Genomic DNA, 17,609 nt, shown 5'->3' with positions numbered 1-17,609 from the left:
TGTATTTCTCTTCCTTACCACTGACACAACTTGCAAGCCAACCTTTGGGGAATCCTGCATGAAGATTCCCAAGTTACTTTGCACTGCTGATTTTTAATTTTCTCTCCATTCAGAAAATAGTCCACACCTTTATTCCTTCTACCAAAGTGTATGACCTACACTAAATTCTATCTGCCATTTTGTCCATTCTCCCAATCTGTCTAAGTCCTTCTGCAGACAGCCTGCTTCCTCAACACTACTGTATTGTCCACAAACCTGGCTACAAAGTTATCAGTTCCTTCATCAAAATCATTGACATACATGAAAAGAAATGGTCTTAATATTGACCCCTGTGGCACACCACTAGTCACCTGTACCCAACCAGAAAAGGCACCCTTTATTCTGACTTGTTGCCTCCTGCCAGTCAGCCAATCTTCTATGCATGCTAGTATCTTTCCAGTAATACCATAGGCTCTTGTTAAGCAGCCTCATGTGTGGTGCCTTGTCAAAGGCCTTCTCAAAATCCAAATTAACAACATCCACTGACATTCTTTTGTCTATCCTGCTTGTTATTTTCCTCAAATACTTCCAACAGATTTATCAGGCAAGATTTCCCCTTTAGAAAACCATTCTGACTTTGGCCTATTTTATCATGTGCCTCCAAGTACCCCAAAACCTCATCCTGCATAATAGACTACAACATCTTTCTACTTCCTCCTGCCCTTCTTGAAGAGTGGAGAGACATTTGCAATTTTCCAGTCCTTCAAAACCATGCCAGAATTTAGTGATTCTTGAGTATTAAAGTCTCCACAATCGTTTCAGCTATCTGTTTCAGAAATCTGTGGTGTAGTCCATCTGGTCCAGGTGACTTATCTACCTTCAGGCCTTTCAGCTTCTCAAGCACCTTCTCCCAAGTAATAGCAACCACACTCACTTTTGCTGTCTGACACTCTTGAACTTCTGGTATGCTGCTAGTGTCTTCAACAGTGAAAACTGATGCAAGATACCTGTTCAGTTCATCTGCCATTTCTTTGTCCCCATTACTACCCCTCCAGTGTAATTTTCTCCTTGTATTATATATCTGAAAAACTGCTTTGTATCCTCTTCTATATTATTAACACCTTCATATGTCTTCTTTTCTCTCTTTATAACTTTTTAGTTGTCTTCTTTTTGTTTTTAAAAGCTCCCCAATCCTCTAACTTCCAACTAATTTTTGCTGTGTTATATGCCCTCTCTTTTGCTTTTGTGCTTTCTTTGATTTCCTTTGTAAGGCACAGTTGCCTCATCCTCCCTTAAGAGTACTACTTCATCTTTGGGATGTATCTCACTTGCTTCGTCCAAATTTCCCACAGAAACACCAGTCATTGCTGTCCTGCCGTCATCCCTACTAGTGTTCCCTTCCAATCAACTTTGGCCAGCTCTTCTCTTATGCCTCTAATTCCCTTTACTCCACTGTAATACTGATCCATTCGATTTTCTTGATCATTAGGATGAATTCTATCATATTATGATCACCACTTTCTAAGTGTTCCTTTATCTTAATCGAATCTGGTTCATTGCACAACACCCAATGCAAAATTGCCTTTTCCCAAGTGAGCTCAACCACAAAGTGCTTAAAAATCCATCTCATTATTCCTTCGCTTGGGTTCCAGCACCAACTGGATTTCTCAATCTACTTGCATATTGAAGTCCCTCATGACTATCGTAACATTGCCCTTATTGCATGTATTTTATATCTTCCATTTTAATTTGTAGCCCACATCCTGGCTCCCATATATAACTCCCATCAGGGTCTTTTTACACGCAGTTTCTTTACTTTACCCAAAAGGATTCTTCCAATCATCTTTCTAACCATTTGATTTCAATTTTTACCAATAGAGCCACTCCACCCCTTCTGCCTACCTGCTTCCCTTTTTGATACAATGTATGGCTTTGGATGTTAAGCTCCCAATATGATCATCTTTCAGCCAGGTCTTGGAGATGCCCATACCATCACAGTCTCTAACTTCGCTACAAAATCATCTACTTTATTCTGTATACAGTGTGCATTCAAATATAACACCTTCAGTCCTGTAGCCATCACCACTTTTGATTTTGGCCCCATATTATGCTTTAACTCATCCCCTTAACTGCAGTTTTGCCTGGTTATTTGCCTGTCCTTCCTCATAGTCTCGCTATGCACTGCGTCTAATTGTATATCAACTGCCCTATCACTCCGGTTCCCAACTCCTGCCTCACGGCTCTAGCAAACCTGCCCACAAGGATATTGGTTGCCCTTGGGTCAAGTGTAAACTATCCTTTTTATACAGACCACAAATAAGAGAAAACGTGCAGATGCTGAAAATCCAAACAACACACACAAAATGCTGAAGGAACTCAGCAGGCCACACAAAATGCTGGAGAAACTCAACTGATGCTGCCTGGCTTGCTGAGTTCCTCCAACATTGCGTGTGTGTGTGTGTTGCTTTTTGCACAGGTCATACCTTACTCAGAGGAGATCCCAATGATCCAGAAATTTGAAACCTTGTCCCCTGCACCAGTTCCTCAGCCAAACATTCATCTGCTACGTCATCCTGGAGTCCCGCTTACAGCCACAGCTTGTATGTGCCCCTGACTGTAGAGTTCCCCATCAGTAATACTTGAGTTGTCCTTGCAATACCCTGCTGTACAACAGAGCAGGTCAAGATGCCAGTGATCTGACTGCACCTTATTTCCCTTTGAGTGATGATCCTTCCCAACAGTATCCAAAATGGTATACTTGTCTGAGATATGAGCACACACAGGACAATCCTGCCTGCCTCTCCTAGTGATCACCCATCTATCTAACTGAACCTTTGGAATGACTGTATCTCTGAAACGCCTGCCTGTAACACTTCCTGCCCTTTGTATCCTCCTCAGTGAGTCCAGCTGCTGCTCCAACCAGTTTGGTCTGAGGGGAACTGCTGTTGGACACCCTTCCTGTGAGTAATCGGAAACACACTGGATCTCTCACATCTCATAAGAGGTCACAGGAAGTGTGATAATACACTGTGTGTACACAGCCTGTTGCGGTTTAGGGTGATGCATGAAGATGGACAATTGTTGGAATGGAGCAGGGGATAATGGTGATTTTTCAAGAGGAGGCAGGGTGAAAGAAAGGTGAAGGGAGAATGGACCTTTTCAACATTGAGATTTCTCGTGAGGCAAGGTATTGTCATTGATACTTTCCCTTGACAGCTGTTTAAGATGTGGGCTCCTATGGGTATCTCTTTGAAGTAGAAGCTGATGTATCATTCTCTTTGCTCCCCAGCTCGGCACCTCTCCTCTTCACCTTGCTGCACAATATGGCCATTACTCCACAGCAGAAGTCCTTCTCAGAGCTGGAGTTAGCCGAGACGCTCGCACCAAAGTTGACAGGACACCACTACATATGGCAGCAGCGGAGGGCCATGCAAGCATTGTAGAACTGCTAATCAGGGTAATCTCAGAAATCACTGAGGCTCAGTATTTAATTTTAATTTTAAGTAGTAATAAAAGCAGAAGATGCTGGAAACACCGAGGAGAGCAGGTCAGGCAGGTTCTATGGCAGAAAAGCAGAAGTAACATTTTATGTAAAGTACCCACCAGCAGGAACTTAAATATTATTTGTGTTTCTCTTTCCACAAAGGCAGCAATGTTTTAAACATTTTCTGCTCTTACAGTTTCCCAGCATCTGCAGTTGACTGTTAATTTTTCAGTTGCATTGCTCTGGTTATAATGCTGTTTCTTTATGTCAAAGATCAATGTGCTCACCCCCAGCTGCTAATTTCCAGCAATAAGTTTGTATAACTGATAATTCTTTGTCAGATGTGTTCATCTCATTCCCCCCTACACCCAGATTTCCCTGCTGCTTTTACAAAGGCTTTGAATTGAATTTCATTGCAGTGCAGCACAGTTTCAAATAGTGGAGAGACAGTGATGAAGGGGATTATAGGAAAAATGAGGTACCAATGTAAATCAGCAGGTAAATAGGTAGGTTCCTTTTTAATTTGAACAATTGAACAGAATCACTTCTCTCTGTTTGGGAACACCTCCATCAGACGTGCCTGAAAACAGTCAATGTTGAAAGTTAAGAGAATAGATCAACACACACAAAATACCGGAGGCTGCATCTATGGAAATGAATAATGGTCGAGACGCTTCATCAGGACAGGAATGGAAGGGAGAAGATCCCAGAATAAAAAGATGGGTGAGGGGAAGGAGGACAAGCTAGAAGGTGAAGCAAGGTGGGTGGGAAAGGTAAAGGCCTGTAGAAGAAGGAATCTGATGTCGAATGTATTTATTTGGAACGATTGAAATGTCCCTTATCTGAAAAGTATATGTTACTTCTCTCTTCAGTGGCACTGCCTGAGTATCTCCTACCTATGTAGAGTGGTTGTGCTCAGTACATTCACAGGGAGATGTTCAATTGATTACAGGTTTCCCCCGCCATCCGAAGGTAGAGCGTTCCTATGAAACGGTTCGTAAGCCAGAATGTCGTAAAGTGAAGAAGCAATTGCCATTTATTTGTATGGGAAAACAAAGGGAATTGAGTATAAGAGCAAAGAGGTCCTTCTGAAGCTGTACAAGGCCCTGGTGAGACCACACCTGGAGTACTGTGTGCAGTTTTGATCTCCAAATTTGAGGAAGGACATTCTTGCTATTGAGGGAGTGCAGCGTAGGTTCACAAGGTTAATTCCCGGGATGGCGGGACTGTCATATGTTGAAAGATTGGAGTGACTGGGCTTGTATACTCTGGAATTTAGAAGGCTGAGAGGGAATCTTATTGAAACATATAAGATTATTAAGGGATTGGACACGCTGGAGGCAGGAAGCATGTTCCTGCTGATGGGTGAGTCCAGAACCAGAGGCCACAGTTTAAGAATAAGTGGTAGGCCATTTAGAACGGAGTTGAGGAAAAGCTTTTTTACTCAGAGAGTGGTGGATGTATGGAATGCTCTGCCCCAGAAGGTTGTGGAGGCCAAGTCTCTGGATGCTTTCAAGAAAGAGATGGATAGAGCTCTTAAAGATAGCGGAATCAAAGGTTATGGGGATAAGGCAGGAACTGGATACTGATTGTGGATGATCAGCCATGATCACAGTGAATGGCAGTGCTGGCTGGAAGGGCCGAATGGCCCCCTACTCCTGCACCTATTGTCTATTGTCTAAAATTTTGTGAGCATTCGCAGACCCAAAAATAACCTACCAAATTATGCCAAATAACACGTAAAACCTAAAATAACAGTAACATATAGTAAAAGCAGGAATGATATGATAAATACACAGCCTATATAAAGTAGAAATACTTTTCCACAATCATTGCCTGAACTGCTCTCTGTAGCGAAAATCTCACGCAAGCACTCTTGGCAGAAACACGGCGCAAGTGCTCTCCAGTAACCTTTAGGCTGTGAAGCTGCCAAATTGTACCAAATAACACGTAAAAATACACAGCCTATATAAAGTAGAAATAATGTATGTACAGTGTAGTATCACTTACGGGAATCGGGAAGACAGCAAGCACACTGATGATGGTGTGTTAGGCTGAGTCATCGGAGTTTGGGTGGTGCAGTGGCCCCCACCCTCCGGGCCGCCAACCGATACTGATCCGCGAAGAATGCAGCAGTCCAGCGGTGCTCGGGACGCATCCAGCACATCTTTAAGAAAAAAGCTGAAATAAGCATGCTAATTAATTAGGTGCCGCTGGGCCGACAATTACGTGCCGGGCTGTGGTCGGGTGCTTCCAATGGTGCTGCATCAGCAAGTTGGTGAAGCAGGGAGAGTTCCTCCCTTCTACCGCCTGTGTGAGATGATGAGTCTATCGGGACTTTGAGACTTTTTTTTAACCGTGCCCACGGTCTGCTCTTTATCAAATTATGGTATTGCTTTGCACTGTCGTAACTATATGTTGTAATTATGTGGTTTTGTCAGTTTTAGTCTTGGTTTGTCCTGTGTGTTTCTTGTGATATCATTCTGGAGGAACGTTGTATCATTTTTTTAATGCATGCATTTCTAAATGATAAAGGTGGTACAAAAAGGAAGATTTATTAGAATATTGCCACAACTGTTTGGTCAAATCCAGGAAATAATGAGCAAGCTGTACTTTTTTTAAACAAAGGTTCTTCTAATAGAGATCCTGTGATTCAGATATGATAGAGTTAATGCACTGAAGTTGAGAGTAGAACAAGGATACAATCACCAATATGTCCAACAGGGAACCTGGGAAAAAACACGTTATCCAATAATTGTTAAGAAATCCATGCCCACAGGGAGTAGTTAAGACAAATGTTAGAGGTGTAGATAATGAGATATTGAATGAACAGTAGAAAATGATGGAATGGTCTCTTAACAAGGCACAGTGAAAAGGGATTCAAGGATTTTATGGATTATAAATGCTATCATGGATCTGCTGAAAAAAAGTAACAGCCCGTATGTAGTTAATTCAAAAGTCAGGAAGAGGCAATAAAAAGAGATTTAAATTCTCGGTTATAAAATAGACTTAATTTTTAGTACATTTCCTTCCCTGTCGCTTTCTGAAATTCTGCATTGTCACATTGAGATTTCAGGTCAAAGACAGTGTTATACTTCTTTGAAAGGGCTTCATTGTGAGAAAGATCTTTGGATCTAAAAGGAAAAGAACAGATTACAATTATGGAGGAGAAAATAGTGGAAGATTTTATGCATGTAAACAATAAAAGTTTAGTGGACTTTTTTTCATTTATCTTGAATTTGAAAATGGAATCAAGAAGATAATTCTTGTACAAAGATTTGTGGTAATCCATTCAGTTTACAATGTTATATCTGAGAAAAGCTGTGTTTGAGGGTGTAAGGAGTACATTTTCTGTGGTTTAAGAAATTATATAATTACAAAGTGGTCATTCCACTTCTGTTTCCTCAAGTTTAGAAGAAGTTTCCTCAAGTTGTTGATAGATTTGATAGGTATGGAGAAATGGCATGCTTCCACCAAGGAAAAGATCGTAACAAACTTCGTGCCAGGTCTTTCAACTGAGATATCCACACAACTGCTAATGGAAATCTGCCAGCCGCTGGCTGAATTACTATTTTCTATAGTAATTACTACAAGGCACTTGATTGGATTTTCTTGAACATAAAACAGTGTAGTAAAGGCCCTTCAGCCCATGATGTGCCAACCTTTTATCCTACTTTAAGATCAGTCTAATCCCTCCCCCCCCCACATAGCCTCCCCCCAATCTAATCCCTCCACCCACCACATAGCTGCTTCTGATATTCCCCCACTATACTTTCCACCAATCTCCTTAAAATTATGCCTCCTTGTTTTAGCCATTTTAACCCTGGGAAAAAGGCACTGGCTATCCACTCTATCGATGCCTATTATCATCTATGCTTCTCATCCTCCTCCTCTCCAAAAAGAAAAGTCCTAGCTCACTCAACCTTTTCTTACAGGACATGTTCTCTAATGCAGGCAGCATTCTAGTAAATTCCCTTTGCATCCTCTCTAAAGTTTGCACATGCTTCCTATAATGAGGTGACCACAACTAAACACAATCTTCCAAGTATGGTCAAACCAGAGGTTTTTTTTTCTAAACCAGAGTTTTATACAGCTGCAATTTTACCTCATAGCTCTTTAACCCAATCCCCCAACTAATGAAGCCCAGCACACCATGCAGTTTCTAACCACGCTTCAACTTGCTCTGCAACTTTGAGTGATCAACTGACGTGGACCCCTAGAAGCCTCTTACTCCACACTGCTAAGAGTTCTCCCATTAATCCTGGATTCTGCCTTTAAACCTGATCTTCTAATCATTTCACATGTTTCCAGGTTCAATTCCATCTGCCATTTCTCTGCCCAGCTCTGCATTCTATCAATGTCCTGTTGTGACCTATGACAACCTACTGCACTATCCACCACTCCACCACCCTTAGTCTTCATCTGTAAGCTTACTAACCCAGCCAGATAAAAATCACAAAGAACAGGGGTCCTTCCCTGGAATGGGAATATGCAAAGGCTATTGGTAAATTTTCCTCCTCTTCAAAGTATGGGGTTTCCCTTCCTCCATCCCTTCCTCAGTCGTATCTCCTCAATTTTCCAGACATCTGCGCTCACCCCATCTTCCCACTGCCTTAACAGGAATATAATTTCTCTTGTCATTACCTACCACTCCATGAGCCTCTGCATCCGGCATCTTCAATGGGATGTTAACACCAAACATATCTTTACCTCCACCCTTCCCTTGACCAATTCCACAGGGATCATCCTCTCCATGATTCTCTTGACTATTCATCCCTCCCCAGTATTTCCCTCCTGGCACTCATCCCTGCAAGCATGCCCATTCACCTCCTCCCTTACCGCCATTCAAAGACCCAAACTGTCCTTCCAGGTAAGGCAACAATTCACCTGCAAATCTTTTGGGGTCATATACTAGTGCTCCCGATGCAGCATGCTCTACATTGGTGAGACCTGACGTAGATTAGGGGGACTGCTTTGTCAAGTACCTCTGCTCCATTTGAAACAAGCAGGAATTCCTGGTAGCTAACCATTTAAATCCAAATTAAAAACAGAAAATGGCAGTAACGCCTGACAGAATCTCTGTTTATCCTTACAACGATGCTCCCTGAAGAGTTTTCAGTTTTCAATATACAATAGGTACAGGAGTAGGCCATTCGGCCCTTTGAGCCAGCACCGCCATTCACTGTGATCATGGCTGATCATCCACAATCAGTATCCAGTTCCTGCCTTATCCCCATAACCTTTGATTCCGCTATCTTTAAGAGCTCTATCCACCTCTTTCTTGAATGCATCCAGAGACTTGGCCTCCACAGCCTTCTGGGGCAGAGCATTCCACACATCCACCACTCTCTGGGTGAAAAAGTTTTTCCTCAACTCCCTTCTAAATGGCCTACCCCTAATTCTTAAACTGTGGCCTCTGGATCTGGACTCACCCATCAGCGGGAACATGCTTCCTGCCTCCAGCGTGTCCAATCCCTTAATAATCTTATATGTTTCAATAAGATTCCCTCTCAACCTTCTAAATTCCAGAGTATACAAGCCCAGTCACTCCAATCTTTCAACATATGACAGTCCCGCCATCCCGGGAATTAACCTTGTGAACCTACGCTGCACTCCCTCAATAGCAAGAATGTCCTTCCTCAAATTTGGAGATCAAAACTGCACACAGTACTCCAGGTGTGGTCTCACCAGGGCCCTGTACAGCTGCAGAAGGACCTCTTTGCTCTTGTACTCAGTTCCCCTTGTTATGAAGGCCAGCATGCCATTAGCTTTCTTCACTGCCTGCTGCACCTGCATGCTTGCTTTCAGTGACTGATGTACAAGAACACCTAAATCTCCTTGTACTTCCCCTTTTCCTAACTTGACTCCATTTAGATAATAATCTGCCTTCCTGTTCTTGCCACCAAAGTGGATAACCTCACATTTATCCATGTTAAACTGCATCTGCCCACTCACCCAGCCTGTCCAAGTTACCCTGCATTCTCATAACATCCTCACATTTCACACTGCCACCCAGCTTTGTGTCATTGGCAAATTTGCTAAATGTTACATTTAATTCCCTCATCTAAATCATTAATATATATTGTAAACAGCTGCGGTACCCCTCTGGTCACCGCCTGCCATTCCGAAAGGGACCCGTTAATCGCTACTCTGTTTTCTGTCAGCCAGCCAATTTTCAATCCATGTCAGTACTCTGACCCCAATACCATGTGCCCTAATTTTGCCCACTATCTCCTATGTGGGACTTTCTCAAAGGCTTTCTGAAAGTCCAGGTACACTACATCCACTGGCTCTCCCTTGTCCATTTTCATAGTTACATCCTCAAAGAACTCCAGAAGATCAGTCAAGCACGATTTCCCCTTCGTAAATCCATGCTGACTCGGACCGATCCTGTGTCTCCTATCCAGATGTGTCGTAATTTCATCTTTTAAAATTGACTCCAGCATCTTTCCCACCACCGACATCAGGCTAACTGGTCTATAATTCCCTGTTTTCTCTCTTCCTCCCTTCTTGAAGAGAGGGACAACATTAGCCACCCTCCAATCCACAGGAACTCATCCTGAATCTATAGAACATTGGAAAATGATTACCAATGCGTCCACGATTTCGAAAGCCACCACCTTAAGTACTCTGGGATGCAGACCATCAGGTCCCGGGGACTTATCAGCCTTCAGACCCAACAGCCTATCCAACACCATTTCCTGCCTAATATAAATTTCCTTCAGTTCATCTATTACCCTAGGTCCTTTGGCCACTATTATATCTGGGAGATTGTTTGTGTCTTCCCTAGTGAAGACAGATCCAAAGTATCTGTTCAATTCGTCTGCCATTTCCTTGTTCCCCATAATAAATTCACCCGCTTCTGTCTTCAAGGGCCCAATTTTGGTCTTAACTATTTTTTTTCCTTTTCACATACCTAAAGAAGCTTTTACTATCCTCCTTTATATTCTTGGCTAGTTTACCTTCGTACTTCATTTTTTCTCCGCATATTGCCTTTTTAGTTACCTTCTGTTGCTCTTTAAAAGTTTCCCAGTCCTCCGGCATCCCAGTCGTCTTTGCTATGTTATACTACTTCTCTTTTATTTTTATACTGTCCATTACTTCCCTTGTCAGCCATGGACTCCCCTTACTTCCCTTATGATCTTTCTTCCTCTTTGGAATGAACTGATCCTGCACCTTCCGCATTATTCCCAGAAACACTTGCCATTGCTGTTCCACTGTCATCCCTGCTCGGGTATTGTTCCATTGAACTTTGGCCAGCTCCTCCCTCATAGCACCATAGTTCCCTTTCTTCAAATGTAATACTGACACTTCCGAGTTTCCCTTCTCCCTCTCAAATTGTAGATTAAAACTTATTATATTATGGTCATTACCTCCTAATGGCTCCTTTATCTCGAGGTCCCTGATCAAATCCGGTTCATTGCACAACACTAAATCTAGAATTGCATTCTCTCTGCTAGGCTTCAGTACAAGCTGTTCTAAGAATCCATCTCGTAGGGACTCCACAAACTCCCTTTCTTGGGGTCCAGTACCGACCTGATTCCTCCAGTCTACCTGCTTGTTGAAGTCCCCCATAACAACTGTAGCATTACCTTTGCGACATACCAACTTTAACTCTTGATTCAACCTACACCCTACATCCAGACTACTGTTTGGGGACCTGTAGATAACTCCCATTAGGGTCTTTCTACCCTTAGAATTTCTCAGTTCTATCCATACTGAATCTACGTCTCCTGATTCTATGTCCCCCCTCGCAAGGGACTGAATATCATTCCTCACCAACAGAGCCACCCCACCCCCTCTGCCCATCAGTCTGTCCTTTTGATAGGATGTATATCCTTGAATATTCATTTCCCAGGCCCTGTCCACTTGAAGCCATGTCTCTGTTATTCCCACAACATCGTACTTACCAATTTCCAACTGTGCCTCAAGCTCATCCACTTTATTTCTTATACTCCGTGCATTCACATACAATACTTTTAATTCATTACTCCCCTCACCTCCCATATCAATTCCTATTTCACTTGGCCATACTGTACGATCCCTTCTTGAGCTTTCTGCTCTGTTGATTCTGCTGCCTTTCTTAACTTCTTATTCTCACTTTCCCTTTATCCCCATCCTTATGTTTCCAGTTCGTCCCCTCCCCACCCCACTACTTAGTGTAAACACACCCGTGTTGCAGAGGCAAACCTACCTGCCAGAATGCTGGTGCCCGGCTTATTAAGGTGCAACCCGTCCCTTTTGTACAATTCATCCTTACCCTGAAACATACCCCAGTGGTCCAAGAATGTAAATCCTTGCTTCCTGCACCAGTTCCTCAGCCACACATTCAGATCCATTATCTCCCTGTTCTTGACCACTCCAGCACGGGGAACTGGAAGCAAACCGGAGATAACCACCCTGGAAGTCCTGCTTTTCAGCCGCCTTCCGAGTTCTCTGAAGTCACGCTGTAGAATGTCTTTCCTCTTCTTCCCCACATCATTTGTGCCGACATGCACCACCACTTCCGGATGTTCACCTTCACTCTTAAGGATTCCGTGCAATCGGTCTGTGACATCTTGGATCCTGGCACCAGGGAGGCAACACACCATCCTTAAATCTCGCCTGTTGCCACAGAAACCCCTTTCTGTACCTCTCACTATGGAGTCCCCTACTACCACGGCTCTACTTGACGTCTGTCTCCTCGGCTTTGCCTCAGTGCCAATTGTTGACTCGCAGACCTGACCGCCTCTCAGGCTGGCATCATCTTCTGTCCTGACAGCTTCCAAGAGGGTGAACCTGTTTACGAGAGGTACATCCCCTGGGGTCTCCTGTACTTCAAGCATCCTTTCCTTGCTCATCGTCGCCCCGCTTCTTTCTTCCGGTATCCTGGGTGTAACGACTCACTGTAGGTCCTGTCCAGAAAACTCTCGTTTTCCCAGATGAACCTAAGGTCATCCAGTTGCTCTCCAGTGCTGCAACACAGTCCTTCAGAAGCTGAATCTGGACACATTTTCCACAGGTGTAGGAGCCAGAGGCACTATCAGTGTCCCTGACCTCCCACATCATGCACGCAACACACTGAATCAGCCTAGCGGTCATCTCTTCACCACTTCTCACCCTTTCCAACTGTGGCGTAGTCTCTTCCCTCAGCCTCCTCGCCGAAGACTCTTGAGCCAAAGACTCACACTTTTCTCACAAGGCACTTCCCTCGACAAGGCCGCTCCCTTAGAGCAAGCCTTGCCTTATTAGCTGATAATTTGAGTTACCTCCTTCACCTGCCGTGCCTCCCCCAACCTGGAAGGTCTGTTTTCCTTGCTGCTCACGACCGGCTTTTTAAATCAGCCGCTCCTTCTCAGCCAATCCCCGCACTTGCTGCTTCACCTGCCGCGCCTCCTCCGACCTGGATTTCATTCCTATTACTGTCATTTAGTAACCACCTTCTTCCAGCATGGCCCTCTTTAGGCAGTACTGGTACAGTTAGTCGAGTTGCTGCCTTTGTACCAGAGACCTGGGTTCAAACCTGATTATGAGTGCTGTCTGTGTGGTGTTGGCATGTTCTCTCCGTGGCTCCATCTGCCTTTCTTATCACGTCCCAAAGTCTTGTAGTTGACAGATCAATGGGCCACTGTAAATTGCTCCTAGTCTGTAGAATTGAGGAGAGGCTGATAAGAATAAGACAAAACAAGATTCATGGGGTGCCACAGTAGCAGTGTGATTAACATCATGCTATCAAGTGTCAGAGTTCAGAGTTCAATCGCAGCTGTCTCTGTAAGCAAGTTTGTACATTCCTTCCTGTGTGTACGCAGGTTTCCTCCCACAGTCCAAAGACAGGTTAATTGGTCATTGTAAATTGTCCCGTGATTGGGCAAGGGTTAAATTAGTGGGTTGCTGGGCAGTGTGGCTTGAGGGGCCAGAAGGGCGTGTTCCACACTGTAATAAAATAAAAATAATTCTAATCCCTGTTCCCATTCCAACATGTCACTCCATGGCCACTCTCAGGATGGAGAGAACAGCACCTCATAGTTTGTGTGGGTAGCCTCCAATCTGATGGCATGAACATCGATTGCTCTAACTTCCTGTAATTTTTCCTCCTTCCACTTACCTCTTCTATTTCCCACTGTAGCTTCCCTCTTATCTCTTCTCTTCTCAGCTGCCTAATACCACCTCCTTCCCTTTCCCCTGTGGTCCACTCTCCTTTCCTATCAAATTTCTTTTTCTTTAGCCCTTCTCCACCCTTCACCCTCTCGTCCATCCACCTGGCCTCAGCTATCACCTTCTAGCTTGTCCCCCTTCCCCTGCCTCACCTTCTTATTTTGGCTTCTTCCTCCTTCCTTTCCACTCCTGATGAAATGTCTCAGCCCAAAATGTTGACTGTTGATTCCTTTCCATAGGTACTGCCTGACCTGAGTCCCTCCAGCATCTTCTATATGTTACTCTGGTTAATTGATCTGCTTATCTAATCCAATTAAAAGGGTAGAAAAGGCTCATTGCTACTTCTGTGTTGTAAGTTTAATCTGTTGTGGTGGTGTTTGTATATGCAACTAGTCTTGTGCTGTCCTTCTCCAACACAGAACAATGCAGATATAAATGCTAAAGACATGTTGAAGATGACAGCTCTACACTGGGCAGTAGAGCACAACCATCGCGAGGTGGTGGAGATTTTACTGAAATATGGAGCAGATGTTCATGCTCTGAGCAAGTTTGATAAAAACGCCTTTGACATCGCCCTTGACAAGCACAATCCTGATCTGGTGGCAATGTTGCAGGTATGTGGAGATAAGTTTCACCACACTGTAGATTTGTTCTCGTGCTTAGTGTTTCAATTTACTCAAGTTTGGAAGGTAATTCGTTTGGAAATTGCACCATCTAAGTGGGTGAAAGTGGAGACCATCTTGGTTGCTCCAAAGATCTGAGTAGATTCCAGAAAATCAAAAATGAATCAAGACATGCATTGTTGCTGTTCTTGGGTGCTGCTGGAATGTGTTTTGAAAACAGCCCCAGTTTGGTGGCATTGTGTGTTAACGTTTGCAGCCTAGCTCACAATCTCCCCCTCCCTATTGTTGAGCAGTGAGGCCCTTTGTTGGTCAGGGTCAACCATGGATATTGCATCCTAGCTATCTTAGTGGTATGCATGCCTGGGTAGAATGATATGGAGGGCTTAGTAGCTCAGCCACATGTGAATGCCAGGAGCTGGACTTGGTTGTCAGAGGCTATTTGAGATGCATGCCATTGGGAGCTTTTAATACGTAGTGGAAGCTTGTTCCCCACTACCACCCCATTGACTATGGCAAACTTAGTGCAGTAATCTTTGATAAGCCTGGTAATCACTGCATGTTTTCAAAGAAGGAAGAAGAACATGAAACTATTTTCTAACAACAAGGCAAATGGGAATTTCAAAATTACTAACACTGTTTCGTCAGTTGTGAAAGACAGAACAGGCTAGGGTTCATAAGAGGAGGCTGATGGCTGCTCTGATGGGAATCTTCAAAATTACAGTGAGACATAGAGAAGTTATTTTTACTTGTAGTTGAGAGCAGAGTCAGAAAGCATGAATTTAAGATCAGCATAGATAAGTTCAAAAGGGAATTTAGGAGAAACCTCCATCTCTGGGGATTGGGAGGAGAGTGGAACTATATCCCACAGAGATTGGTTGAGGCTGTGTTAAGGAGGAGGCTAAATAAACAGGAGGGAAAATAGAATCAGAACCAGCATATGTCATGAAATGCATCATTTTGTAGTACAGAGCAATGCATAATAGAGAAAACTAAATTACAATAAGAAAAAAAAATTTAAAAAGTAGTGCAAAAAAAAAAGTGAGGTGGTATACATGGATTCATTGTCCATTCAGAAACCTGATGGAGGAGGGGAAGAAGCTGTTCCTGAAATGTTGTGTGTGTGTCGTCAGGCTCTTATACCACCTCCTTGATGGTAGCAATGAGAAGAGGGCATGGGTGCCCTTAATAATGGATGTCACCTTTTGGAGGCATTGCTTTTTGAAAACATCCTCAGTGCTGGGGAGGCTAGTGACATGAAAGAGCTGGATGAGTTGGCAACTTTCTGCAGCTTTTGCCAATCTTGTGCAGTGGCCACTCCATACCAGATGGTGATGCAACCAGTTAGAATGCTTTCCATAGGACATCTGTAGAAATTTTTGAGAGTCCTTGGTGACATACAAGTCTCTTCAAACTAATGAAATACAGCCACTGTTGTGCCTTCATTGTAACTGCATCAATATGTTGAGCCCAGGGTAGAGCCTCAGAGATTTTGACACCCAGGAACTTGAAATCACTTTGCATTGCTGATCCCTCGATGAGGAATCTCAGATCTGCTGGTGAAAACAGAGGAGACTACTCACTTGGAGCATAAATACTGACGTTTATGCTTCAATCCAAATTTTCTTTTGCTGTTGTCATGGAGGTGAAGGATATTGGTTCTGGGACTGAATACTCCACATTGCTCATCCTGCATGGTTCAGCATCTCTATTCTAATTTTGCAGAATTCCTTTCATACACCAAAGGGTCATGTTCATAAATCTTGACTCTCTGATATGTTTCAGCCCTCATCTTGTAATGAATCAGAGTGACACTCCCACAGTTGGTTTCCCCCTTTCTGTGTAAGGTTGCTTGCAAGGCACTATGGGCTCCATTCACATAACTTGTTATTGCTTATCCAATACTTGAATTTGTAGCATGAGGGCCTCTCTGAAGGTACTCAGCAAGTGAGCACACTGCCATTGAATATTGTAATTGGTTCACCTTGTTTCCTTTGAAGGAAGCCATGCAGAATCAGGTGAACACAAATCCAGAGAGGACAAACTCGGTTGCTGTCGCAACCCCTCAGTTCATCATCGCACCAGCGGGGGTAATGAATCTGACCGGGTTAGTTTCTTCAGCACCTACCAAAACAACCTCAGGTCTGTATAGAGCTTTTGTGCATTCTGCTTGAAGGGCTTATTTTAAGAAAGTTATGGGTCCCAATTTTCCTGATGGGGCAGTGATGGGATTCTAGTGCTTTCCAGTGGGTGGGTTGTTTCTCTAAGGACAATTGCATCTTTGGTGGCTTGGTCTGTATAACAACAATGTTTTCAGCCCAAGGCATGCCGAGCTTGTTGATCTAAGCGTTGGCAGATGGAATGTTCCCTGTGAATTGGGAAATTTTTGAAGTTCTAGTTGGATGCTAACCCACAGACTTGCTATGTCAATCACCCATCCCTTTTTCATTGAATCAAACTCCACTCTGTACATTTATTTCAAGAATGCATGTTAATTTTCCAAAAAAAATGATAATGCATTGAAGACCTTGCATGACTTTTTGCCAAAGCTGTCCAGCTAGTCACATGTTCTACCATTTTTATCCCATTTAAATTGCTGTTCTCCCTAACACCATAGCACTTATCCTCCTTGGAATATCATACTTCAATGCCTCCTGCCTACTTAGAATTTCAAGATTATTATCACCCTGAGATGCATTTCACATTTCAACCCCTCTAACTGGCTACATTTATGTTTTGTCCCCTGCCTGTCCTTCCTCACCAACTCAGAACACATAGCATGTCCTTCTACCCTAATCTCTGCACTCACATTCTGATTCCCACCCCCCTCCCCAACTAGTTTAAACCCTCCCCAACAGCTCTAGCAAACCTGCCCGCCAGGATATTGGTCCCTTTCCAGTTCAAGTGCAGTCCGTCCTTTTTGTACAGGTCAGATCTTCCCCAGAAGAGATCCCAATGATCCAGAAATCTGAACCCCTGCACCAACTCTTCAGCCACGCATTCATCTGCCATAACTTCCTGTTCCTACCCTCTCTGTCTCGTGGCACAGGCAGCAATCCCAAGATTACCACCCTTGAGGTCCTGCTTTTTAACTTCTTTCCTAACTCCCTATATTCCAGCTTTCATAACCTTTTTATTTCATGCAACAGTCTGTGATCTCTCTACAAATTTGCTCCTGTAAATCTGGCAGACTGTTGAGTGGTCTAAACATAATTCCATTAATGTGATCATACCTTTCTTATTGATGATTATTTCTCTTAGTGATTGCATCGATGTGTTTGACCCAGGGTAGGTAATCTGAGATGTTGGTGCACAAGAACTTGAAGCTGCTCACCCTTTCTACTGCTGATCCCTCAATGAGGATAGCTGTATTAAGACTTATCTAGATTACT

General features: G+C 43.5%; 1 protein-coding gene across 2 annotated transcripts in view; it reads left to right on the top strand.

Annotated features, from left to right (window-relative positions):
• Positions 1-17,609, top strand: part of gabpb2b (GA binding protein transcription factor subunit beta 2b) — a 45,718-nt gene that overhangs the window by 13,902 nt on the left and 14,207 nt on the right. For both annotated transcript variants that reach the window (XM_072238271.1, XM_072238280.1), the window contains 3 exons: positions 3,269-3,436; positions 14,017-14,211; positions 16,218-16,359. In XM_072238271.1, the coding sequence (XP_072094372.1) occupies positions 3,269-3,436; positions 14,017-14,211; positions 16,218-16,359 (505 nt within the window). The remainder of the gene's footprint in view (positions 1-3,268; positions 3,437-14,016; positions 14,212-16,217; positions 16,360-17,609) is intronic.

This window comes from Mobula birostris, chromosome 2 (genome assembly GCF_030028105.1).
Source record: "Mobula birostris isolate sMobBir1 chromosome 2, sMobBir1.hap1, whole genome shotgun sequence".
Classification (NCBI taxonomy): domain Eukaryota; kingdom Metazoa; phylum Chordata; class Chondrichthyes; order Myliobatiformes; family Myliobatidae; genus Mobula; species Mobula birostris.
The sequence above is the reverse complement of the archived record's forward strand: the minus strand, read 5'-3'. Positions and strand labels throughout refer to the sequence as shown.